The sequence below is a fragment of the Motacilla alba genome, chromosome 2 (assembly GCF_015832195.1).
Source record: "Motacilla alba alba isolate MOTALB_02 chromosome 2, Motacilla_alba_V1.0_pri, whole genome shotgun sequence".
Classification (NCBI taxonomy): Eukaryota; Metazoa; Chordata; class Aves; order Passeriformes; family Motacillidae; genus Motacilla; species Motacilla alba.
In genome coordinates, this window is record NC_052017.1 from 82,756,348 (window position 1) to 82,783,397 (window position 27,050).

Here is a 27,050-nt window from a genome sequence, read left to right on the forward strand (position 1 = left end):
GTCTGTTTGGTTTCTCCTTTCTGCTTACTATCAACTCTTTCACTCATTGCAAAATGCCTCCCTTCCATCTCCATGTTGCTCAGCTCTTCCCAGGGAAGTGTGACACTGTCTGCCCTCATACCATCCTGCTTTCTTGACTGCCCCAGCCCAAGTCTGATGTGGAGCCAGCAATGCTGCTCTTCAGTGATAAATTATATCACCACCTCTCTCCCCTTTGACATATCAACTTATTTTTTTTCCCAAGACTTGCGTAAATCACCTTTAGCCATATAATACTGAACAGATGTTTTAACATTAGGTTAAAATGCTCTTCAGAAAATCCAAAATGAAATTTCCAGTAAACATAAGAGACCACAAGGGACCCAGCCAGTACCCTGCTTTTGGGTAATTTTTCCACACTGTGGATAGGTAAAAAAGGAGTGGGGGAAAGCTGTCAGTTCAGTGACATCAAAGAAATCTGCACCTCTTCCATAGAAAAAAAAAAGGTTTGTATTAAACAGCCCTGAATTGTGATGTGTACAAAGGGAAAAAATACCGAGCCTTTTACAGTCACTTCCAACCAAATGGAAGTAAATTAATTAATGAGTAATTTCTTAATGGTGTTAGAAGAGCCAATGAGAAATTACCACCATGAGTTATTTTAAAGCTAAATTAATGAATGCATACGCATGTACATAGCTATGGATGTGTACAGAAATTATTTCTACAAAAACTGTATTGGGTAACAGTTTCAGAAACTGGTGCAAAGTCTGAGTACATTCCCAATCAGTGAACATGAAAAATGTGGTTTACAGGTATTTTTCACATCGTTGTTGCTCCACAAGTGATTTCTCCACTATAAAAAGGGAGGGACAAGAATCACTCTTACAAAAGTAGAAAACACTGATGGTTTTTATTTCTAATATAAGCCCCCAAGAGAAAAAAAAAAAAAAAAAAAAAGAAAGTATACCCTGCCTTCCCTATTATTTAGATTTAATAAAAGTCCTTAGCATTTTGACTGGGGTGATTTCTCTCTCCTGTTGTGTCTCCTGCATCAGTGGGACTCTTTTCACTAGTTCTTGTATTGCTGACAGATTCACAAGAAGTACTAAGTTTGAATAGGGAGAGATTTTTTTTGTTAATTAGACCTATAACATTTCTGTGAGGACCCGGGGTGAGTCAGGTACCCTGAATGTCCACCATCTCTCACTGGCAAAGTGAACCCTGCACGTTGACTGAACCCCTGCCATGAGCTGTACTGCCAAATGGATGCACATCCTGGGTATTCAGGCTGGTCTGCACAGGGACATTCATTGAGCAGTACAGCTGCAGCAGTCCAGGACATAGTTGTGGAGAGCTTTAGTGAATATTGGCTGGATCAATATCCCTGTCATTGCTTATGTCAAGTAATGAACTACAGCATTACCTGTATCAGCATGCCCAATGGCATGGTAATTTGTATGTGCCTACTTATAATATACAAGGTATAATATATTTGTATAACTGTTCTTTGGAAATACATTGTGAGGACAAGCCTTAGAAGCACAGACCAAAAATATGCCAATATACACAATAAAAATGCATATATTTTTAAACCTGAACTCCCTCTTCTTCCATTGCATAAGACCAGCAGGTGTAAGAGGAAAACAACACAATTTCACTTTTTATAACTGCAGATACTAGAAACAAGGATGTGTAAGAGATTTCTGTCACAGAAGGAGGGCATATTGGCAAAAAAATAATTTCTGAGGAAGCTGCACTGTAGGGGCCTGCATTGACCCTTTTGAGACAAGACTTAGCAAGAGCTCCTCTTGACTTCAGCAGGAATTACTGCACAAGCAAGGGGAATACCCAAGAGCACATTATACTTCTAGAAAACATGATAAAACTTGTCGGCTGCTTTGGAAGAAAAGGGCATTTTCTCAAATGGGAATTGTTCTAGACAAGTCAGGATTCCCCTGCCAGCTGTCCTTCTCCTGTTCCTCCTTCGTCCTAAACTGCTTATGTTGCTTCTGTGATGATAGTTTTGTCTTTCTCCTACGTATTTATCTTATAGCAATAGTGCCATCTTCTTTTACATTTACTGCTAGCAGTACCACAAACCTGCATCCTGTTTGCCTTCTTTATTGCAGCTGCATACGGGGCGGAAGGCTTTAGGGACTTTCATGCAATAATTCCCAAATCTTTTTCCAGTAAGTATACTGAAACTCAGTTCACTACAGAGCATTTCCATCTAGTTCCTACTTTTATGATTTTTTTGTTTGTGTCATTTCATTTCTGAGTAATGTATGTTTGTCTGCATGCTCTTAAGTAGCCTGATCTTTTTGTTTTGTTCATGTGTATTTTGTTTTAACTTAACAGAAAGTCTGCTTCAAAAGCCACCTTCTCCAAATCCCTGGCAGGCAAGAAGCCTATAATTGTTTAGTAAAAATACATATTCATTATTCTTATAACTGAAAGGAAAAAACATTTACATGTAAATTGTGGAAAATCTTGTCGTATACTCAAGACAAATATTTCTATTGCTTCCATTTGCTATGGTGAAAACAGCAGTATGAGGTTGTAGCCCATTAAATTTGCAAAATCAGTTCTGTTTAACCAGTCATGCCATCTTTTTAAGTCATTGTTTGGTCATTGATTTTTTTGGTATATCACTAAATTATTCCCCTTTTTAGAACATACATTTTAAAGCAAAACTGCTATTTATGATATGCACTTATTCTGGTTTGCACATGATTTCTTTTAAAATGCAATACTTAAAAAAAAATTAATATACCTAGATTGGTAGACTTTTTAAAAGGTGTCCAGTCAAGCAGTATTCATAAATGTGAACAGCTTTAGCCTTATGTTTTCCAGTAGGATTACGAGTCAGATACTCTTGTCTGTTACATCCATGCAGTCCTTCTGGGACACCTGTGAGATTGCAGGATGTATCAGAGAAGAGCTTGTCAATCCTCTCCATTTCAAAGGAATATCAAAGTCTTTCAATCTCTTGAGGTAATTATTGTCCGTATCTTTTTGTTATTGCATTGCTACACCATCACTTTTGAATGAAGTTACCATAAAACTGTTGTTCCACAGAAGAAAAAGACCTGGACTTTATTGGATGAAACAGATCCCTCATATTCTTAGCTACCTACTGAAGTAAACTGAGTTTTTTTTGGGTGGGGTGGGATGAAGGTAGAAGGGGTTTTACTGTATGGAAAGTAAGATTTTGGGCAATGATATGGTCTTTTTCAGCCTAATGAAGAAGTATTTTTTCACCAAAATCACCAGATTAGAAAAGAGGGAAATAACAGCAAAGATTTCTTTTCTACATAAAACATCATACAGCCCTGTGGAGACAAGAGAAACGAATACTGGCATGAAGTTTCCTAAATCTTGACCCTTTTCCTTAATGTTGAAGTTTGCTGTGTTCATATCACACCAAATTTACTAGCCTCTATGTTATCACATGTTGTGTGGCTGTAGCAAATTTACCTAAATTCTTATTCTGGCTGCAAGCAATTGTCACCTATGGGATTACAATGTAAAGGATTTATCCAATAAAGTCATAATAGTTTTCCCAGCCACCTTTTTTTATTTGAATGGTATTTAATCATAACTTCTGGTTATAGTAATAATCTCCAATTACTCAGCAATCCTAATCTTGCTGTCCTAGAAGCACAACTATCACTCCTATAGTTTCCTTAAATTCTTCCTTCTATCCTTCCCTACCCTGATTTCTTTATCAGTGTTTGTACTCTGCTTTCCCATTGGCATTGTTTACCCCATAGAACTGCAAACCAAAAATTTGGATTCTGTACAAGCCTTGGAATCTTCCTGCCAAGTGGAGAACGTTGCATTTTCTGTTCATTTGTATCTATTGAGTTGAGTTACTTACTTTCACAATTGTTTTGGACAAATTCCTATGAAGAGGATTAATTTTAAGTTTCGTTCCAATTAGTATGATTGTCAGAATGAAAGCTATAAACACTAAAATCTCAAAGCGACCTAGAAACAGACTTGTAATATTGTTTGGGTTCCCAGCTCCCCGTATTTGTTTTAGTGATGTTCACTTTTCATTGCTCCATGTGTTACAAACTCATCACATTGCCCACAAAACTATAGCTGAGGTCACAGCATTTGTTATTTAGTTATATTGTACCTGCTGTTTAGAAGTTAACTCCTCTCATGTGATTGTTTCTTTGCCACATTATTTGTTCTGTAACCAAACTGAGTGGCATCCTGTATTGTTTCTTTCAGCTGGTAATATTAAAATAGAGACTCAGAGTGATGAAGAGAATGGGCGTGCCTGTGAAATGAATGGGGAAGAATGTGCAGAGGATTTACGAATGCTTGATGCCGCAGGAGAGAAAATGAATGGCTCACACAATGGCCCAGGCAGCAAGGCTTTGTCAGGAGTTGGAGGCATTCGACTTCCTAACGGAAAGCTAAAATGTGATATCTGTGGGATAATTTGCATCGGTCCCAATGTGCTCATGGTTCACAAACGAAGCCACACTGGTAAGGCCTGCCATAGTTTTTCCTATAGTTGACAAGAACTGGCCACATCTTAGTAACTAAGACTTATACTCTGTATCATGCACATACCTCTTCTAAGGTAATGCAGCATGGGTGAGCCTTTGGAACTTAGTTATTTTGGTACGTCCTTTTGGCCTGCACAGAAATTGAGAATTCTTCATGGAAGTCCATCTATTGGGCCAGAAATTGTGCTGTTTGTTTGATTTGAAACAAAAAAAAAAAAAAAAAAAAAAAAAAAGAAAAATCAAATTTAAAAGTAAAGAAGTCTTGTTTAATTTCTAAGAAATTTCTAAAAACTGCTGAAGAAAAACTCATTTGTAGCTAACTCTTAAATTAACCCAGTTGTAATGTTTCCAAAAAAACCAGCAAAGCTCATTATGGATCAGTGATTATGAAAGTGATTGGAAAAATATGTATTAAGAGAACTGTATTAACAGACTTAGTCAAAAACTACTTACATTTCATGTCTGGTGTTTCATTAAGTAAAAACAAGTATTGTTATGGGTCCAATGTGCACTAAAGTGTTTCTGCCAGGACACTAAAAGAGACATGTAAAGATTTTGTGTCCATAGGGATGGCTTTTCATTATACAGTGATGTGAATATTCTTTTCTCAATTTTCTAATTCTGATTAGTCACAAAGAGGGCCAGAAATGAAGAGGCTGAAACAAATGAAAAAGTAAAGAGTGAGTCTCACCTTGCCTGATATAACATGTCTAAAAATTAGGTTTCCAATCTAAACTTGAATGTCATTTGTAGCTAAAAGAGAAGAACAAAACTGTACTGTTATTTCACAGAAGTTGCTTTGAAAATAAATTTGGGATTTGGCATTTTTACATGAATATTCCAATGAAAGGGAATTTTAAAATATTTTTAAGGTAAGAATTGATCTGTCTTATAGTTACATTTAACTGAAATAGTTGTGCCAGTAAACACATAGATACTTTCTTCCTCCATATCCTCACGGTCTTGCTTAAATAACTTTCCCAGAATTACTAAGTAGTGAGATTAACAAAGTGCTTTCAGAGTTAAAGTAGAGAGGATTGGTGAAAAGCCCCACAGTGTGTTGCATTGCCCTCAGTGTTACTGTCTGTCATGGGAACTGTGTCTGTTCAAGCCATGGGAGTGTGTGACCTGTTAGTGTAACATGGGTTAGCCACGCTCAGAAGCAATGCTGTTACCTTGTCTGCTTCAAAGTACTCTTCAATTCTATGCGATAAATCCCTCTGTCAGGGAAGAGCAGACAATTATTGGAAAAGCCACAACTAGTACTCAGAAGAGAGGCTGTAGCCTACTTCCAAGATATAATAAAGTACTTATTGATTTTTCTTCTTTTCTTTTCTTTTCTTTTCTTTTCTTTTCTTTTCTTTTCTTTTCTTTTCTTTTCTTTTCTTTTCTTTTCTTTTCTTTTCTTTTCTTTTCTTTTCTTTTCTTTTCTTTTCTTTTCTTCCTTTAAAAATTGATAAAATGCACACGTAAAATGACTTGTATGTGAGGCCTTTTAAACTGACCCATGGGCTGAAGAGGTTGCTGTAGTGGCTGAAACAATGTGTTGCAACTTGAAATGCACTTAGAGGTAGGAGTGCTTGTTTAAGCAGACTCTGATTTCTTTTAAAAAACCCCACTGTTGCTGGATCAGAGGAGCTGTTTCAGGTCCCTAAGGATCCATTGCAGTGTTTGCACAAGGGCTAAATGGCCTGTGTGAGAACACACCTGACTTTAGGGAGGTAGTGGGCACAGCTGCCTTTGTTCCTCATGAACTCCTTGGTACCCAGCCCGCTGTCTCTGAGCGTGAGCTGGGCTGCCTGGTCCCTGTGACAATATGCCCAGGGGCCACCTCACTGAGTGCCAGGTCATTTCCCCAGACCTTCAGCTCCCTGAACTTCTTGCCTGTTAGAGGGACCTATTTGCCTGCAAGGGTGCTTGAAGTGCTACCACACAAAGATTGTCACTTGAAGATTTCTTCACCCTTTGCAGAGCTCTTCCCTTACCAACTAGACCCTCTTTTTAATAAGGGAATATAGTTCAAGCCTACAGTGGAAGCACCCCACAAGAGGCACTTTGCTCAGGACAACCCTCTTCTTTTACACTCAATAAAACTAAAGGGTGTGAAATTTTGTCCCTGGGTCCTTCCATGCAAAGAATGCCTTTGCTTTCCCTCCTGCCTTATTCTTAGCCTCTCTCCTGAGCAGCCTCTTTGAATGAGCTCAGGTGGTTTTTCAGGGGCTGGCAAAGGAGTTGAAGTTCAGAACTGGTAGTTTAAATTAAAGGGACGTCATGGGGAAACAGTGGTGACTGCTTTTCCTTTCATCTGCGCTGTGAAAATTAAAGTCGAAATGGGATATACTATTACAGACATTTAACTGACTATGCTGAAGCCCATTTCAATACATGCCTGGTGAAGGAATAAGCCTCACAAATGAATTACTTTGCTGCTAATTCATGTAAAACCTGCATATGCAGTGAGGTTTTCTTAAATAAATATTTGATAAGTGAACAAAACTCTAGCATACTAAAGTGCCAAAATAAAACGACTGCCTGACCTGATAAAAGATGTAATTGTTTTTAATGAATACACCTGCCAAGTGCAGATATGCAGAGCAGCACCTGATATTTCTGCCCTCTCCTGTCTGCAGGCAGTTGTATAGCACTGACTCCTTCCGAGCACCTTACCTGTTGCTTACATCTGCAGAGCAAATCCCAACTCACGGATGCCCAACTCTTCTCACTTCCCTTTCAGCACATTCATTTTCTCCAGCTTGCCACTGCCTTGTTTGGTGTTTAAGGAAAAGGACATCTTGAAAGGAGAAAGAAATTCCTGCTCCCTGATGCTGAAACCTCAGGGTGTATTCAGGCTTCTCTTGCTCACTGTGCATATATCTGCATATTCATGCATATCTATGTATGAGTGTGCATAGGTGTATATATTGCCTCTTTATGTGTACACTAAATTAAGTCACCAGTCATTTCACTCGCATCTTCTTACTTGGTTCTGAATGTCTCAAATTTATTTAGAAAGAGAGCTCTGCGTGTTAGAGGTCTCTGAGTGTTAGGTGATCTTGTCATTGTTAAAGAAATTAGAACTATTTTAATTAAGATTATAAGTATTCTTCACTGAATATGTGGTCCAGGGCCCAAGCTCCTACTAAGGCTTGCAAATCACTGCAACGGTGATAGTGGTTGATTGAATTCAGGGTCCCACTGCAGTTTTTGTTCCTGGGCCTATATTTGGTCATGACTACGTGCCAAGGACAGATATGTACTGTTCAGACCTGGAGAAAATAATACATACACTCTTTAGACTGTTTAGAAAAAGAGTCATTATGTATTTTTTATTTCCATCCTGTTCCATCCTCATTTCTGGAGGTATCACCACATCCAGTAACCTTCCATCAGTGGCTGTCGGCATCCTGGCAGATCTGGGAGTTTTGCTGAGCTCAGTAAAGGAGGCATTCCTCACCCCAGTAGTTGCATCATGGACAGCTGAGGGCCAGCAAAGCTACACATAGCTTCAGGGTCTTTTGGTGATAATGTTGTTCTCCTTCTACAGCAACATAAGTTCAGGCTTCCTTACATCTGATCCCACTCTAAGTTCTGTAGAAGTATTTGCTGTGCAGCAGTCTCGTTTGAAATGCTCCATCCATCTTTTCCACCTAGTGCAAAACTCCACCCTGTGACTGGGAGGGCTGTAGGCTAGAGGTACATTGCATTCTTACTTGCTTTACGTTTCATTCCTGGAGTACTTTTATGATTCTTGTTTTGTCTTCTTACAGTCGTCTGAGTAAAAATAACAGAAATTAATGCTAGAAAAGCTGCTTAGTAAGAATTAACTATTTCTTCTGAATGTGCTGCCCTTGTTGAGCTGACTTCTTCCATTTACTGTTTCAGTCCATTTCTGAAAAACACTTTCTGCACTGAGTAGCTGCCCCAAAGATTAAGAAGTTAAGTATAGAGACACTTACCTGTTTTCTCCCTAACCGTACCATGCATGGCTTATGAAGTACATTTCTAGGTCCTGTAAGCCTTATGCTGGCATTTTTGCATGCCACCCCAGCTGAACCAGATGTGGGTATAGTTTAGATGAACAGAGCTACTTGACAAACAAAGAAAGTGAGCTCTTTTGGCTTTACAGGCACTATGCCACTGTGCTTGAAACTGACCAATGAAAATGTCTTGCCGTAAAGGGGATTCATTTGGCTCTTTGCTGAGTGCTAAAGCTGCCAGCTCTGATAGCAGAGTTTTCATGGTTTTGGGTTGGGACAGTGCTGCTGTCTAATTGACCTTCAGCTGTTCTGGTGCATTACCCAGAAGTCAAAAATGATCATGCTGCACATATATGCACATGTATATGCACATAAAAAGTCATCCTAGGTGTGCAAAATGATACATGATATTTGAGTGAGAGAGAAGGAAGAAATTGTTTTTGTTTTTCTTTATTTTGGTATTTTAACTTGAGCACTGAAATCTTAAATACAATGTTATTGTTTACAAAAAAATTATAACTAAGAACAGGTCATCTATGGGCTGTTTCTGATGTTGATGCACTATAATTACTACAACAGATTAAACTGATGCCTAAGAGAAACAAAATTCAGCAAATGTCTTTTAAAGACTAGTTTGACTTAGTTGAGGACTGTACAGAAACAGGCATGCAGAAGTAGTTCTTGCTGATAGAATGCTCTTACGTGTATAATTTTTCTGTTATTCCTATCTGGTACAACTGGAAACATATTTTATTTCCCATTGATTTCAGAAAAGGCCTCATCCATCTTAAATTGAGAAAATATACAAGAAAAAAACCAAAAAAACACCACAAACTAATCAAATACATTGATTTTAAACAACACTAAAAAGCAACAACAGCCATATTAATTTTTGGAAAGGCTCTGATTCAGTTCCTTGATAACAAACAGTTAGACAAATCAAGGCTGCATCTCTTCAAGTTTTTCCCCATCTGTCCAAAGTGTAAACCATCAGAGCCTGTTTGTGCAGCTCCTCTGCTCATACCTTACTTATAGAAGGGTTGGGACTTGGGCATGGAAGTACAGGGCTTCCTTTGCACTGTCTTAACTTCTGTGATTTTACTCTCTAGCTTTCTCTCTTTTCTCTGTCTCTTTCCTGATTTGGCTGCTTAGGGACAGACAGGTAATGGAGAAGAAATTGAAAGGGAAAATACAGGGAAAATGTAAATGAAAAGAAGTTATTATAACTGTTATAATGAAGTGCCTTTCATTTAAATATAAGAATGTAACGCTGAAATGAACTTGTGATCCTGAAATGCATTTTTAATGAGTTTCCTTTTTATTTTGCTGCTTCAGTGGCATATTTTAAAGACCCTTTGAAAAAAGCCACATTAAAAACCCCACCAAATGCCACAACATGCAAAATTGGATATTGGTTTATTCCAAAACTGCTGATCAGGAAGAGTGGCTCTTCAACACAAAATGTTGCAGTCACTTTATTTAAATGAGTTTGAATTTGCATTGTGATGTGCCATTCTGATTTAGAAAAAAAAAATTAGATTTTCAGATCAAATTGACCCAGCCAGTGAAGCATTAAGAAACTGGCAGGTTTAGTCTGAAAGCCTCATGTTATATCAAACCTGCAGCCGGTGGAAGTCACAGAGCAGCAGTGAGAAAACAACTTTCTCCCTGAAATCTTTTTCTTGTTACCGCGTAAGATTTTTTTGTTCTCACATATTTTCTCCTTCTTCCCATAGGAGAACGCCCTTTCCAGTGCAATCAGTGTGGAGCCTCCTTTACCCAGAAGGGCAACCTCCTGCGCCACATAAAGCTGCACTCAGGTGAAAAGCCCTTCAAGTGTCACCTGTGTAACTACGCTTGCCGCCGCAGGGATGCCCTCACGGGACACCTGAGGACTCACTCAGGTAAGTGAAGCTTTGGGAATAACCAGGGCTGCTTATCACCATACCCACTGAGGAGATGGGGGTGGCCACCAATCCTGAGAGCTCTTCTCACCCTGAGTAGCCCCATCTTGGAGTTAACCAAGCTGTGAGCTGGCCACAGCATGTTAGCAGCAAAGAAATGACTAAACACATCACACTCACGACCCTTCACAAGAAGAATTGGGTTTTTTCCCATACTTCTTGGCTGATTCAAAGTTTCTGTATTAGAGTTTCATCTTACAAGCCCCATGTGAGTAATCCATTTCATAGAAGTTACGAACATGACTTAAGTTGATGAATGTTTTAGGGTTAGAGATAATATAAAGTTGAAACACGGTCTTGTATGCATCTTCAGCCTGAGGAGTGAATACTGCGTACAGAATTTAGCAGGAGTTATTTGTTGCATGTTGTTATTACAAGTACTTTGAAAGAGAGAATGGGGACAAGGCAGAGGGTGGGAGAAAGAAAGATAATCATCTTCCACAAAAGAGGAGACTCATGGAGTTTTTCAGTGTCTGTCTCAACAGTAATATGGAGATATAAATAAATATTTTTGAGTAGCTGCACTTTCCCATTACCATGAACCTCTCATTGTTTGGTAGAAGCCACAGTCACATACTTTCTGTGAAGTAAAGCGAATTTAGCATATTTAAAGTGCCTTTAAAAGCAGAGTGCCATCTCATCTAGTTCCCCAAGCTAAGCTGCAAATGCAAATTGCTATTTGGATGGGAGACCTCCAATACACATTGCTGGAATTGACTCTGGTAATGTTAGTTGTGAAAGTTGGTTTTGGGTTCTAGGTGGCAGAAGGGGAGCTCTCAAAGTGATATTTTTGTGCTCCAGAAAAATTAGGGAAATTCTTCTCTCGCACATGTATTGAATAATAAGATCCTTAGATTTCCAAAATAATTTCTGTTTGTCCTGTTTTTTCCCAGCCTGATTGAGGAAGACGCATATATTAAATAGCATTTTGCCTCCCTCTCCCTCATTGTTATTGATTTTCATGGATGCACAATTTGAAACATAATTTTCATGTATACACGCATATGAAATCTTACCTAGACACTCTTGGTAAACCCTGAGGATTCCATAGTTAAAGAGATAATGCCTAAATTATAGACAATGATTAGTTCCTGCAATTGGCAAATTGGCACCAACAAATTATAAAACAAGTTGGATGTCTAAATCTGATTTTCACCTAAGAATCTGTAAATAAAATTCAGAAATTAAACTATGTAACCATCTAAAATTGTGAAATCACATATAAAGTGACAGTCTTATCATGTTAAGACAGAAAATTTAAGTCCAGAAGTACACAGAAAAGTGTTGTTGGTGAAAAATTCCTAGAAGTAGCTATATCTGGATTGATGTAATACAGAAAATAAATTGTCATGCCATTTATCTTGAATTTCCAGAAGCAGAAAACACACAAAATCCAAGATTGTCTTAAAAGAGTTGAGCTAGTTCTGTTGACACCAGAACTGACCTCAAACCAAGCAGGCCAGTTCTAAACCTACCTATACCACCAGTTCATCCACTGGCAGTCTCTGTGCAACTGGATACTACAAAACTGCTCCCAGACTTTGAAGGTGTCTCAGTTCCTAACCTGTGTAGATGCTGTTTTTAAAGATTTAATGTCAGTCTTTATCTCATCTGAATCATCTAAAACCAGTTTGTTGCACCCATAGAATTGGCCTGTTAATGCAAAGATATACAATCAGTTTTCCATTAGTTTTTCACTTAGATTTTTAGATTGACAAAGTCTTCCTTCACCACAGCATGTTTTTATTTTTGGGATGGGCCTTTTATCTCTTGTCCTTGCCATTCTTAATATGCTGTTGAATGCCTTATCTGAATCTCATAATGAGTTGTGCTTTCTCCAGTTGGCAAGCCCCATAAGTGTGGATACTGTGGTCGCAGTTACAAGCAGCGCAGCTCTTTGGAAGAACATAAAGAACGCTGCCATAACTACCTTCAAACCATGAATCTCTCAAGCAGCATCTATCCAGGTAATAAAGGTGTCTATCTGGGGAAGTCCTATCATAAATGCAGAGAAAGGAGTGCAAAAGAATCAGTAGTACCATTTGTGGCAACTTTTCTTTGCAGAGTCACACACATCCCCCACATGTATGATACTGTGTCTGGATTTATTCTTTATTTGATAAATATTTGGCTGGTTTTGCACTTTTTTTTAGCTCCAATAAAATGCCAAAGTACAATTCAAACATGTAGCAAAACACTTGCTAGGCCTGGAAAACATCAGTTTGTCATGTCAAGACAAGATGGCTACATCACCTCACCGCCTTCTCTTGGAGGCCTATATTGCAATACAATTATGGCTGTATTTTTAATAAAGACATAATTCCAGTGTTCTAGTTGGTGCTGCAGAGTTTTCTGCACTGCACATCTCCTCCCCTTCCCAGGCGTGGCTTAAAGGGCTTATTTGACCACTGGGACCAACTCGTCTAACAAGAATGAGATATCTGGCTTTGATCTCACTCTGCCAAGCAAGAGGACATAAAGCCAGAGATATTTAATTTAGGCAGTTTGACTTGAGACAGTCCAGAATGGCTAATAATTTGTTGACAGCCTTCTTTCCAAGCTTCCTTCTGAAAGAAAACTGGGGGGAGGTAAGGACCTGTTTTGAGACTAGTGTAATGATGAAGGTAAAGTCCATTTCTTGGAGAATATGAAAAAACTGTACCCAGAAAGAGAGCAAGCAGATATTTGGGCTTGGATTATATTTTTAACAAAGATCCAGAAGATCTGTAAGGGATTAATTACAGTAATTAGCCATACAAAGTCCTCTTGCATGTGCAGTTTTAGATGGAGAAGATCCAGCTTCTATGGTGGAGTTTAAACCCAGCCAGTAAGTTCCATTTCCTGCATACTTTTTTAATCCTGTCAGTATATGTTATTTAGTTTGTCAAATGACAAAAAATGGAAAGTTCTCTCTGCCCTCTTTTCAATGATGCTTCATTTAATATTTTATATCTGTACAGAACCTGAATATGTTTTTACATGCTATCAAATAATGTAAAGTATATGCACATAATGATAGCAGTGAATACAACTGAGATGCTTCTGCAGGCAACATGTTAGAGCAGTGCCCTTTCTAATTTTATTGAGGGGCTGCAGAATATATGAATAGAAAACCTCAATGTTATAATACACAGTAAGCAGAAATACTTATTTCTCAAAGAGATGACAGGATTTAGAAGCAAATATTCTGGTTTGGGATTTCAGTCTTCACAGATGGATTTAAGAGCCTGCACACTGAATTTGAAAATCTGTGTGAATGAATAGATGAACTACTACGAAAGTCTTAGTAAGATGAAAAGGATGTCAGGAATCATAAACTTTAATAAAAAATGAAACAGTTTTAGAGACTGACCCTTGTTCATATAAAATCCTGAAAGGAGAGCTTGCACTAGCTTACAACTAAATATCTAATAACTCCATGGGATGAAAACTTAAAGAATTAATAAATACTTTGGAAGAATCACTTCTTCTTGTACATACATTAAAAAATATATATTTCTTCTTATATATTCTTTTGTATTCTTGTATATTCCATGCTTGACATAATAGGACTGCATTTGCAAATTAGAAAAAAAATAAATTAAAGGGTTTAAACCTCATTCAGCCAAAGCCTTCACCCTTCAAGAAATTTAGTCCTCAGTTAACAAATCAATTCTATACAGTTCTAAAAAATGAAACTTTCCTGCATTTTTCCTAGTATTTTGCGTGCTGAAAATGTAGAAAAAAACAGTTGAGAATGAATGGATGCCCTGTGAATTTTACTGTATTCTATGATATATCTAGAAAAGCAATAATATCACGGTTCTTAAACTATTTCTAGGTGTTATGTGGATCTGTTGGAGCCATTATTCAGACCCTTTTTTCCCCCAGCCTCAAAAAAAATTTAAAAAATTGGTATAAAAATATCTGCTAGACTATCTGATTTGACATTCTGCCACAACCAGATTTCTTTTTACAGCATTTTAAAAATACTTTTGGCAGCATGCATAGAAAAAATGTCAGTAGAAAGAACCTAAACTTGTAGAAGTTTTCCATCAGCTTGGAAATCTAAAAAATGTAATTGAGAAAGAACTTAAATAAGGGAAAGATAGAGTAAAAGGGAGTAAGAAGTGGAATAAGAGATTATACTTACATTTTTTACTTTTATTTTCTCTCTTTAAGAGAAGGAAATATAACACAAAATTGGAACCTGATGAATTTAATAGCAAAATTCTTATTTTAGAGGACTATAATCTCACTGTCCATGTGAAGTTCTTCTCTCAGAGATATTACCTGTAGTTTTGCATTTGAGTTGAGTGGAAGTGTGCTGAAGTCTTTCTTACCAGGCTTAAATAGAACAGTAGGAGAAGTAGTTTATAAAGTTTTTAAATTAAAGGGTCAATTACAGTTCTTCAGTCACGGGAAATTTTTGCTTGAAAAGATAATTTTTTTTTTTTCACTTTACAGACACCAAATTATAGAGAAACAGTTATTCATTTGGTAGCAGATTTCAGAGGGTTTCAGTTGCAAGTGCTGAGGATTAGTACATGATTCAGTTTGCCCTCTTTTTTAATAACAGTTTTAGAAGTTTGAAAGTTTGACTTTTAGCTACATGACTCACCCTCTCTTGAACTGATGAGAAGTGTTATTATATCCTAAACAGATATTTCTTGATCATTTAAACTTTTGACTGAATATTCAGTCTTTTGTGTCCCTGTTGAATGTCTGCCTTAAAAGATTCTCTGTGAGTCTCTTCCTGAGGTGGTACCTGGGAGCCTTGGTCAGCACAAGATGCTGGTGTGTGCTTGTTCAATGATGGCTATGTATCACAAATACCCTTTCGTTTTCTGCACCTTCATGACTAAATTCTTCTAATTTCCTGCATTGGTCACAATCTTTAGTGTCTTATGGGGCTGGAACATAATTCCGTGAAACTCTGTGTGACTGCCATTGGCACTGGCATTTTCATTGTCACTATCACTGTCACTGCAGTATATGCTGCTGCAGCAGGGTCTCAAGAAACAGTTGTGTACTCCTCAGTTTGGTTGCAGGGTACTGTTGAATAGGAAATTTCACCTGTTCCTCACAGTTATCCATCAGAGCTGATTTCATATATTTCAAGTCTAACAAAATTTTCACAATCATCCTTTTATGGCTGTGGTATATTCTCAGAAAAACATTGGAACACAATGATGTGTTCTCAGCTTTTGAGAACCACCGAGGTACCAGAGTAATGGATCCTGTGAACCAGTTAATCCAGTGATAAAACAAAATCTCAGCAAGCACAAAAGGAAAAATGTAGCAGACCGGGGCACTTAATTGAAACAACTCAAAGAATCAAAGTATAAAAATCATCTTTTGCGTCTTCCTTTAATAGCAACCCAAAAGTTCAGGAAAAATGTCCATATCTTAGTAGCAGATAAAAGTAAAATTAACCCCTTTTTCTCCCTTGACAAACAAACCAAAAACACCCCAAACCCCACAAACAAAAAACCTACAGCAAAACAGTTGTGTTGTGATCTCAGTCCATTCACCTTTCTCTTAGATGCTGGAAGTCAGAAATATCTTTCCATACCTTTTTCACAGTCATTGTTTTGACATACAATGCATTTTCATACATCCCTTTTGTTTCTGCAGGAAAGTACTGAAGTAAAATATACTGAAAGTGAAATAGTCTCCTTTTCCTAGAGCCTCACAGTTAAGCTCCTAATTCTACAGAGTCTCAGCAGCAGCAGGAGGTTGGGAAACAGGTTTGAGTATTGGAAATCAGTGTTCCACCAAAGGTGTGATTTTATCAATTAAAATTGTTAAAATAGCATCAAGGAAGTATTGAAATATTTGCTAAGGGATAAAAGGGGATGGAGACAAGGGTTGATGTAGCTTGCAAATACATCTTCAACTGCTGGAGTTGAGAAGTTTATCCATTTTTCCTGCTGAGGAAGCAATTATCATACACTGGGAGACATGCAGAAGGACATTGTGGGGGGTTTCAGTGGGAGAGTGGAAAGGTGAGCTGCTTTGTGTCCAGGATAAAGTTAGGACCTCATTTATTCACAGAAATGCAGAGTGGCTGTAGAACAAAGGGTGGAGTGATTATGTGACATACAGGCAGAAACCTTGCAGTTGGTATCTCATTTTTGTGTCCTAAATGAGGAAAACATGAGCATGTACATAGATTAATCAGCATGAGGGAATTTGATTGCAAGAGTCAGAATTGTCCTGTGTCTCATATGCTGAGCTCCTTCATCCAGCTGCTTGGGAGCTAAAAGACATTAACTGACAAACGATAACCTAAGACAACAGTTCCATTAAGATGGAACCTGCCTAACCCTTCTGATGTCATTTGATTTCAGTCATAAAAGACGAAAGTAACCAGAGTGAAATGGCTGAAGACCTGTGCAAGATAGGGTCAGAAAGAGCCCTCGTGCTGGATAGACTAGCAAGTAACGTCGCCAAACGTAAGAGCTCTATGCCTCAGAAATTTGTTGGTAAGAGTTAAACGTTTGCTGTCTCCTAAAAATAAAATAAAACAAAGCCCCCTAAAAAAATCACAGCAGTTTTACTTTTGCTTATAATTTTACTTGTTTTGCTAAATTAACAATATGTATCTCTATAGAAGCAGATACAGCGATGTGTTGGAGGAAAAAGAAGTAACTAAACATCTCCAGCATAAATTTCTGCATGTTTAATTTTTCACATTTGGAAATCAATTTTAAGCATTTTTCCTGCCTTTTTAAAAGCTTATGAATCAGATCATTACAAATCTGGGTTCTTGCAGTTGCCTTAAGAACCTGAAGATAGGAATAGAAGTTTCCCGTTGGGATACCATTTGACCACATTTTCAGAGTTATTTTATTGAAATCTTGAATGACATTCAGATCTGGGCATATTGGTGTTTCTGAAAGCATTTGTGAATAGGTGAACGTAGACTGGGTAATATTCTTTGCCCTTTGATAAACTCTGTTTATTTTTACAGCGCAAATTAATATGTCTGAAAATAGTACCTAAATGAAATGTAAACTTTATGTACATTCTATGAAGGATGCAAAAACTTCAAGCCCATTTGCACATAGCAGTTCTTGTCTTAACAATGAAAAATTTGACATTAAGCCTATAAAAATGAAGGCTAACACATATTGTTCTGTTCAGTAGGCCTGTGCTGAGTAGGGATTACAGCAGTTTTGTGAGACCCACCTACAACATTTTGTCAGCTATGTAAGGTTATTCTTCAATAAATTAAAACATGGGAGATCAGAGGACAGCATATACTCATATCTAGTTAGGTTCTTTTTTAAATCTCTATGCATTTAAAAAATATTATTCTATAGGAAACAATCAGATTAAAGTCTCTGAAACAAAATGCACATTAAGAAGGTCTTCAGTCGAAAGTCAAGGGAAAACAAGACCAGTGTATGGGACAGAAAATGCAAATATACTTTCTTCAACAAGGACACAGGGGTGAAAGAAAAATTAGTATTTCCTAGATGAGGAAAGGGGAGTTTCAGCTATGGCAGGAGGTGTAACAAAAGGTTTTAAATTAAATTCCAAGGCTTTTTTCAAGTTCAAATACAACAGTTCTAGGAGGTAGTCGAGGATAAGAAATGCTTATGCTTATAAAAGGGCAAAAGCTGTAGTAGAGATACCAAAAATATATCAACTATATGTAAGGCAAACCAGACTAGTTTAGACACTCTAGTAACTGTTTGCATTAGGCCAGATACTAATTCTATGAAAGCTTAGGAAGATTAAAAGTGCTTAAATTTATAAGTGCTTAAATTTAAATTTACTATATGTAATGTATCCTTGGGTGTGGACTGGCTATTTCATTCTCTTTTTCTCTGTTCACCCTGAGAAACAGTAAAGACAGCCAGTTTAACCATGAGTTTTAGGAGGTCAGTTTTTCAGGGTGCAGTGTAGGAAAACAACTCACTGACTGCAGATATTTATGGAAATTTGGTACGCTTCAAAAGGAAAAAAAATTCTAACAAGAAAATGCTCCCAAATTCTTTCCTTTCCAATCCTTATCTGCTGCTTCATACAATAGAAAAATTCCTGATTAACATAAGGTTGGGGTGGCTGCTGAGGAGAGCTTTTGGGTACTGAAACATGTTTATCACTCCTGTAAATTATCATGTCCCAATACCTGTGCTGAATCCCAGGGAGAAGGAGAAAATGGCATCCTTCACATAAGGGAAGGAGTGTCTTCTGCTTCACTAGTTTTTCTCAAGACTAAATTAATTACCTTTCAAAAATTAGATTGTTCAACAAATCCAGCCAGTTACCTGTAAAATTCTCTCTATATTCCAAACTGGAATAGTTCCCAAACCCAAAAGAACTGGGCCATCCAAACCAGAGAGTGAGAACTCCATGAAAAGTTGATACCTGGTTATAATGTTTAAAAAAACAGGCAGCCAAGAGAAGGATTAAAAAATGCTAAGAGAAAAGGTGCCCACATGCAGTGAGTGCATTTTTACTGTTTAAGTACCTGCTGCAGAATCCTGAGCAATGCAAACCTTGAAGTGCATCAAGCCATTAGCAGTTTAATTTACTTATGCTCTAATAACCACAGAAATGAGCTATTATTTTTAATGAGTGCAAGTATTACTGCATTGCCTAGATATAGAAATGGTGCCTGCCTACCCTAACTTTGTGTGTGTTTCAGACACTATGCTTGGAAACAAATTTTTCTTATGAACACTTGATTCTCTCAGCACAACTACCAACTAGTTATGCTACATAAAGCAAATACTACCCAAGAAACATATTAAAATCTTGCTTTCTGGATGCCCAAAATTTTGTTTATAATGAAGACCAGTCCCATTTTTCAGTGGTGTGCAGTGCCCATGGAATAGGAACGATTTTGGCTTCATTTTTTTCCTCCTTGAATAAAGTGCATATGTTGATGTTAGGAGAGTTTTTCTGTATTTAATTCAAGAGTCTTGTACAATGCCTATTTTGAGTCTTAGGCAACTCTGCCTGAAAAGTATAGCATTATAGAGGATAAATCTGGAATAAAAATAAAAAAATGCAGCCCAAATTGGCAGAATGACTGGGAAAGAAAACAAGAGGAACTGGAAGCTTGTGTGGCATAGCAGCTAGAAGGTGTCTGTACCCTACATCCCCTGTAGGAACTTATGCAATGCTTAGAGTATTTCTTTCTCTGCTTGCAGAGCATGGAACTGGTATGAAACCATATCTTGTGGGAAATGTAGACCACAGGACTTCCTACACTTTAGCCCCCATCATTGCAAAAGTGTCATGCTAGAAGGTTTTTGGTGTCTTCACTGACTTTGAATGGTCAATCTGAGTAGAAACTGGGTGGAAAATTGTTGATAAATTAATGTGCAGATCTTCTGGTAAAATTTCCATGCTTCTGTTAGCATTTTTTTGACAAATTAGGACTTTCCAAGACCTGCCAGTAAATTTCATGTTGATCAGGAAATGGTGACAGCACTTCACAGAGATGTTTGTGGCTTTTAGTGTTTCCCAAGATCTGAAGAGCTAGAAAATCCATCCGGACTATTAACAATAGGTTATTGGTAGACCATGGTAGCTTGTGAAAATCTTTTAACTCTTTACATTTGCATGAATTTATTAAGGGTCTGGTAATAACTGATGGTTTGCACTGTCAGAGAAGATTGCTCAAATTCATAAAATCAATATCTGTGCATTTAAATAGTTTTTTCCACTCCTAACTTTTTTCTTCTATGCTTTGCTATCTGTACAGTAATTAGGGGGAAATTGTAGTGAACCTCAACATTCAATACTGGGGTATCCAGCTAAATATACATTAGTGCAATCTGATTAAACAAAAAATAAATTATACATTTACCCCTTACTTAAGGCATCCCATCAGAATTAAAGTTACCAGTAACAAGTAATCTTGCTCCAGATAAGGCTTTCTACCCTGTAGGAAAAATATGCTCCAACTACAAATGCACTTAAATTTTTTCCATGATTCTTCTTTTCTCCTTTATACAACAACGTTTTGACACAAAATATTTAGGGACATGGGTAGCTTCTGGTAATGTGTCTATGGCTTATGGTAGGTGTGTGGGGATGGTGACAATATGAAAAATGAAGTTTTTATTCATTTTTTTCCTAAATGACATATATATGACCAGATTGCTGATATGAGTTATTTCTAAGAAACTGAATGTCTGAAACTAAACCATACAATTTTCAGTCAAAGAATGTAATACTTAGGTAAAAATATTGATCATGTGCTTCATGCTCTGAAGCATCAGGCCAAGCTTGGTGTGGCTGTGAGAACACACTGGCTTCAGCAGCCACAAAGGCAGTGCCTCTGCTCACTGGAGAGGCAGTGAGAAAGGAGAAAGACATGACAAAGCATGAGATCTTTAGCTCCCATAAGTCCCTGTATAATTATTTCCAGAACTTCTTTCATCCATTTGCTTTTCCAAAACCCTCTAATTATTTTGCATGCTGAAAAAGACCACCAACTCACCACTTTTCTAAGCAACTGTATTAGAGAACCATGAATACCTTAGGTGGATTTCAGAGGTGGATTTGGTCAACTCTTCTCTTCCCTGTTTTATTAATCCATGATGTTCATTTCCTTAATCGTGTAGAAATCAGCCCTCTAACTCTCCTCACTGCTTCCCACTGCAGGTGACAAATGCTTGCCTGATCTTCCATACGATGCCAGCATCAACTACGAGAAGGAGAACGAGCTCATGCAGACGCACGTGATCGACCAGGCCATCAACAACGCCATCAGTTACCTGGGGGCAGAGTCCCTGCGTCCCCTCGTCCAGACACCGCCAGGTGGCTCTGAGGTAGTGCCCGTCATCAGCCCCATGTATCAGCTCCACAAACCTCTTGGGGACAATCAGATTCGCTCCAACCTCCCTCAGGACAGCGCAGTGGAAAACTTGTTGCTGCTTTCCAAAGCCAAGTCTGTCTCCTCTGAACGAGATGTCTCTCCCAGCAACAGCTGCCAAGACTCAACAGATACAGAGAGCAATAATGAGGAGCGCAGTGGTTTGATCTACCTGACTAACCACATAGGTGCCCATGCAAGAAATGGCATCTCTATAAAAGAAGAAAACAGGCAATACGATGTCTTGAGAGCAGGTACTGACAATTCCCAGGATGCTTTCAAAGTGATCAGCAGCAATGGGGAGCAAGTAAGGGTTTACAAGTGTGAACACTGTCGAGTCCTTTTCTTGGATCATGTGATGTATACGATCCATATGGGCTGCCACGGGTTCCGCGATCCTTTTGAATGCAACATGTGTGGCTACCACAGCCAGGACAGGTACGAATTCTCTTCCCACATAACTCGAGGGGAGCACCGTTTCCACATGGGTTAAAACACTGGCACAGATCAAGCTTCAACAGCTGCATTACTGGAGCTGCACGAGCCATGACAGCAACAAAGCAAAAGTCAGCTGGACCGTAAAAGTCACAAGAGAATCATAAGTTCAGCAATGCTCTCCCACAAGAACAGGGATTTAATTTTGGTAGCATGCATTGCAACTCAGTTTTCTAAAATGAGTTTTTACTGAAAATGTTTGATCACCAAAAACCTTTAGTAATGTAAGTAGGAGTTTTTGTAGTCACATAGCTGAAAGCCCTTCCCTGAACTGATGCTTCTTGCAAGCCCCCCTTGCCAGAACTCTTAACCACGTGCAGGATGCTCCACACAATAAGGACACAACAGGCAGCAGTGGCCAGGCTTTCTCTCTTAGCACCCTGAGCGCAGGGCTCTTCTACCAGATGTGTAATTTTTTTTTTGATTTCTGGTATTATTTGACTATTTTGAGAAGATTGAACTCAACTAAAGATGGATGGACCCATTTTTGATGACTTCCTCAACAGCTGGGGTGGGATGGGACCCCCTCAGCCAGAAGGTTCTGAGCTGCTTTTGTGATAAGAAGAAGAAGATTTCCACCTGCAAGGGTGCTACTGGTATTGATAGCACAACATGCCTTGTTTGTGTCACTAGGCAGGCGAGCAGGAATGCAAAAGATAGAAGAAACACCCTTGTAATATACTCTGTGAAGTATGAATTGCATTTATTGTATAGAAAAAGGGTATTGTTGGCTCTTCTTTGAATAAATATTTTCTCTTCCTATCCAATAAACCCCCACTTTTTGTTAAGCAACCCCTCCTTACTATGCGTATAAAAGTTACAATGTATTTAATTTTTCTTTCTCTTTAAAGTTTTAGTTATTTAGAAGAGTATGATGTACAGTTGAGAAAGTAGATAGGTATATGTGTGGGGAGTCTCCTTAAGCACATTTTTCATCTTTTTAAATTGTCTGGAAAATATCCAAATGTCCCTCTCTTAGATATAAAAAAATCACATTTTGCTGGCACAGAAGATGTCCTCTTGTAAATTTTGTGGCTCTACTCATAAGTGTTGCACTTGATTATTTTTAAAGCTGAGATTAATTAAAACAGCCAGTCAAAATTTGCAGCTGTCTTCTTTTTTCCTGGCATTTGTCATTTAATGAGGGACAAAGACCCACAAAGTTGTGGTGACCCTTTACTTCCTATCCAACCAGTCATTTCATTAAGTGCTTTGAGTTACTTTTACTTCAGTGGAACTAATCTTAAGATATAAAAAATATTGGGTTTTGCAGAATTGAGACCAGAGTCTGCAGCACTTTGCAGAATGCAGAAAAGTCCACCAAAATCTTTCTCCATGGTGGGTTCTGCTGCAGGTACTGTAGCTTCAGTTAGAATCAAAACTTCTATGACAAATAGATTTTAACTCCATACACATTGATAAAACCCCCTTTCTTTTAAAGCTTCTACTTAGATTCCTCTTCCAAATATTTCATTTCTCTCCCTGAACATCCTCATGTTTTGAGACTGGGCAGAAATAAATTTTTTGCAGCTGCATAAAAATCTGTCACTGGTGCTGCAATATTTTCTGGGAAACATTCATAAAAAAACCCCATCTTATTAACTTAATGTAGAAAATACTTCCACTCTGCATAAGGAATAGATATTTTACAGTAAACACAGTCAAATACCCAACAAGACTAGCAGTCTTGTCGTACATTTACAAATTTTCCATTCACAAGTGCATGCAAGCACACGTATTTACTATAAAACAGATTTGATGGGACCATGAACTGCTTGTAGCTGGGCCAATGTGGCCTGATACTACATTTGCAGCTATACTTGATAAACATTTCCTATATACACATACTATTACAGGCATGCCAAGTTCCTTCTTCTTCTTTCACTTTGGCAGGTGTAGGTCAGGAACAACGACGCTGAAGCCGAGGAAGGACACTGATGAAAAAATGAATCACAAATGTGTGCTTACACAACCTCAAGCTTTGGCTGTTCATGCCAGCTGTGAGGCCCTTGCTTCACTGGACATGTGGGCACGGCAGTGTTTTTACACTGAACATGCAGGAGAGCCTGACAATGTGGTGGCTTTGTCACCAGAGGTGAATGCTGTGTAGGAATGCCCACAGACTGGTGCATGCATCCACACCAGGGAAAACACGTTACTAGTACATGCCATGCCCCCAAAATGAGCAGCGTGAACTACAGACCCAAAGGTGATCATCTCTATTCCCACATTAGAACTCAGTTACCTTAAGGGACTTTATTGATTCCCTCTACTCCTGCATTATAACTCAGCTGAGAGGTTATTGCTTGTTACCTTCCAGCCCAAGAGGCTAAGCCAGGGGTGGGCACAAGGAATCCCTGGCCACTTTCATGCCCCAGCCAAGGTCTTGTCATCAATGCCTGCTACACATTCAGTTTCAATTCTCCTGGCAATAAGGTGTTACCAAATGTTTTGCATAGGAATGATCTGAAGAGGACTTTCCAGGGGTTACATGGAATGAGTTTCCTTTAATTTTAACCTTTCTTTAATTTTAACCTTTCTTTAAGTACAGTTGGAATGGGTTCATTTTTCATAGCTGGCAGGGTTACATTCAGCTGTTCTTACCCTTTTCCAATTTTGATTGATGCCAAATGAGAGGGTACAAAGTAATTTCTGAGCCCTGCTGCAATGTCCTGTGTGAGATCAGACATTGGCTGTACAGAATTGTTCTGCTTTTATTGCTCTTAGACCTCTTTCCTGTTCTTCTTAGGTTTAGGTCGCTATATACCCCATGTCATAATTTTTTCCACCCTTCTTTTTAAGATCCCCCCAGTTATACAGGGGAGGGGAACAGCAGCTCACTCAGGTGGTTTTGTTTCTTTGCTTTTGCCAAAAAGCAACACTGATGAAGCCACGTGCATGAACCGTGTAAACAAGCACAGCTCCAGCGGAGTTCAAGTGTGCCTCAAACACAGCTTTGAGAGGTGATTTCAGATTCCTGGGTAGGTTTGCTACCTTCACCACATCTCTGTGCACACACACACGTCTGTGACCCTGTGTCTCTCCTCCTGTCCACATGCACATGCCCTCTCTACGGCTTTGTGTATCATTAATATTTTATATACATTTGTATGTGTATATATGTCTAAAATGGTTGGTATGACATGATGATGCACTGTCACTCACAGTGGGTTTGTTTCCTGGCTCTGGAGTTTTCTTATTTATACTATAACAGAATATGTTGATGTTGTATAATAAACAGTACAGTAGTATAAGTAAGTAGATTAAGACACAGTGTATCAGGGCATAGTCTAAAGGCGGAGCAAATGGATTCTCTGTTCACTAAAGGGCTTTTTTAGTTTTGCTTTTTTCCAGTGTTTTTCTCTTTTGCACAAAATCATCTTCAATTTGTTCAGGAACAAGTGGTTCAGTAATTTTATTTATAAACATATGCAAGGATGGCGTAAAAATAGGATGTTGTGTCTGTGTACATTGAAACAAACTGTGCCCTCAGAAAAGTTTAGTGAATTCTTCTTTTTTTTCTCATTTTTTGCTATGGTGCAATACCCTGATATGGCTTAGTTGACCTTTAAAAGGAGTAAATATGTGAGTGGTTTTAAGTTTATATCTGTTTTAAAAAAGTAAAAAATAATTGCTTCCCATTCTTCCCCAGGCACTGCCTTTTCTAATAGAAAAAGTTGTATTTACACCTTTTTTTTTTGCTGTGGTTTTATATTGTAACTTCATTTTCTTTGAAAATATTGTATTTAAAAAAAAAGCGATTTCATAAAAATTGGAAATATTATTAAATTATGTCTGCAAACTGAGATGTATCTTTTGAGACAAGAGAACAAGATAAAAACCCCCAAGCCCCAGAATATTTTTGTTATTCTCCTCATGGGTGAAGGAGGCATTGGGCACAGCTGGAGGCTCAGTGTCTGTGGGCATTGACTGTGTGGGAGGGGACACAGAGCAAGGTGAGGTGCAGGTAGACAGAGCCCCATGGGATTCCATCATACTGTCCCTGCACCATTGAGAGTCCACCCATGTTTTCTCTGTGCCGTGGTGAGTCCATCCGTGCTGGCCTCGCAATCCAAACTCTGTGGCCAGAAATGCCAGGCTGTCACCACCCTGCCCTCACCGCCCACGTGAGGCAGCCTTGCTCAGCCAGCTCCAGGTCCTGAACTGGCCACCTGCTATCCAGAGTGTCCCTGCCCATCCCAATCTCCCAGGTCCTGCAAGCAGCCGACCGTTGAGAAGTGCTTCCCCTCCAGCCCTCTCCTCGCACCCTTCCCTCCCACCAGCCAGATGGAGTCATTACAGAACACAATTACTTCTGCATGTAGAGTCATGGTAATTCAAAATAAAACACAGATAAATTATTTCTACTATTTGCCATAACAAAGGTGATTTCTCTGCGGGTGTCCCTCTTTATTCGGATTCCAGCACAGTAAATTTCACATCACTTATTTAATGCAAACAAGAATCAGTGTTTTTTCTCAGAAAAAGCACCATTTATAAAGTTTCAGAAATATTTCCATTTGTTAAACAGTATAATTTTGAACAAAGGGAGATTTTTAAAAAAATAAAAACAATCCCAAAACAAACCCTTATGGTATTGCAATTAATTTTTTTACAGGTTCCCAAAATCTAAATTTTCCTTAAGTTCCTTAAGTTTTTGTGGTTTAGTTTCATTATAAACTATGACTACATAATATATGAAGGAGCTAACATCCTAGTTTCTTTGTTCCCCATTATAGCTGGTTCTCAGTAAATGAAACTACAGATTTCTGTTTCAGCTGGTGACTTTTCTCCAAAACAAATATGTTCTGTTTAATAATAATAATAAACACAAAACTAGACCAAATGTACTATTCTCAACCAGTGTTATTAAATTCTTTAGCTAGAGAAATCCACAGATTTAAATGCAAGTTTGTGTCCCTAAAAATCTGTTCTGCGTCTCTTATCTATTAAGTTTCAAAGACTTCCTTCAAATCAACACATTAATATTTTTTCCTACTCCAATAGCTTGATTAAATTACATCAGAAACTACGGCAGGTGCCAAGATACAAGTTGTTACACAGACAAAACCTACAGCTACCAGGGGTGAGTGTTTTCAGCTTCAAGTGCTCAGACCAGCTTCCCAATCCATATACAGGCATCAAAACACCAAAACAGCACTAACCTGTGCTCAACAAACAGTGGGTTTGAAATCAAGAAATACACTAAAAACCACACAAATATTTTAGAGATATCAAAATGAGAGCTCAGAGCTAGACCTGGAGCACATGGGTCAGATAATGT

The 27,050-nt window shown here is 38.2% G+C and overlaps 1 protein-coding gene across 14 annotated transcripts in view; it reads left to right on the forward strand.

The window, feature by feature from the left end:
• The window catches only part of IKZF1 (IKAROS family zinc finger 1), a 69,867-nt gene extending 44,312 nt beyond the window's left edge, over positions 1–25,555 (forward strand). For 7 of the 14 annotated variants that reach the window (XM_038127234.1, XM_038127233.1, XM_038127232.1 and 4 more), the window contains 6 exons: positions 2,112–2,171; positions 4,225–4,485; positions 10,222–10,389; positions 12,291–12,416; positions 16,782–16,916; positions 21,061–25,555. In XM_038127234.1, coding sequence (XP_037983162.1) covers positions 2,112–2,171; positions 4,225–4,485; positions 10,222–10,389; positions 12,291–12,416; positions 16,782–16,916; positions 21,061–21,764 — 1,454 coding nt within the window. In that variant the 3' untranslated portion in view covers positions 21,765–25,555. The remainder of the gene's footprint in view (positions 1–2,111; positions 2,172–4,224; positions 4,486–10,221; positions 10,390–12,290; positions 12,417–16,781; positions 16,917–21,060) is intronic. The other 7 variants (XM_038127241.1, XM_038127239.1, XM_038127242.1 and 4 more) reach the window with 5 other exon arrangements.
• Positions 25,556–27,050: the final 1,495 nt, after the last annotated feature.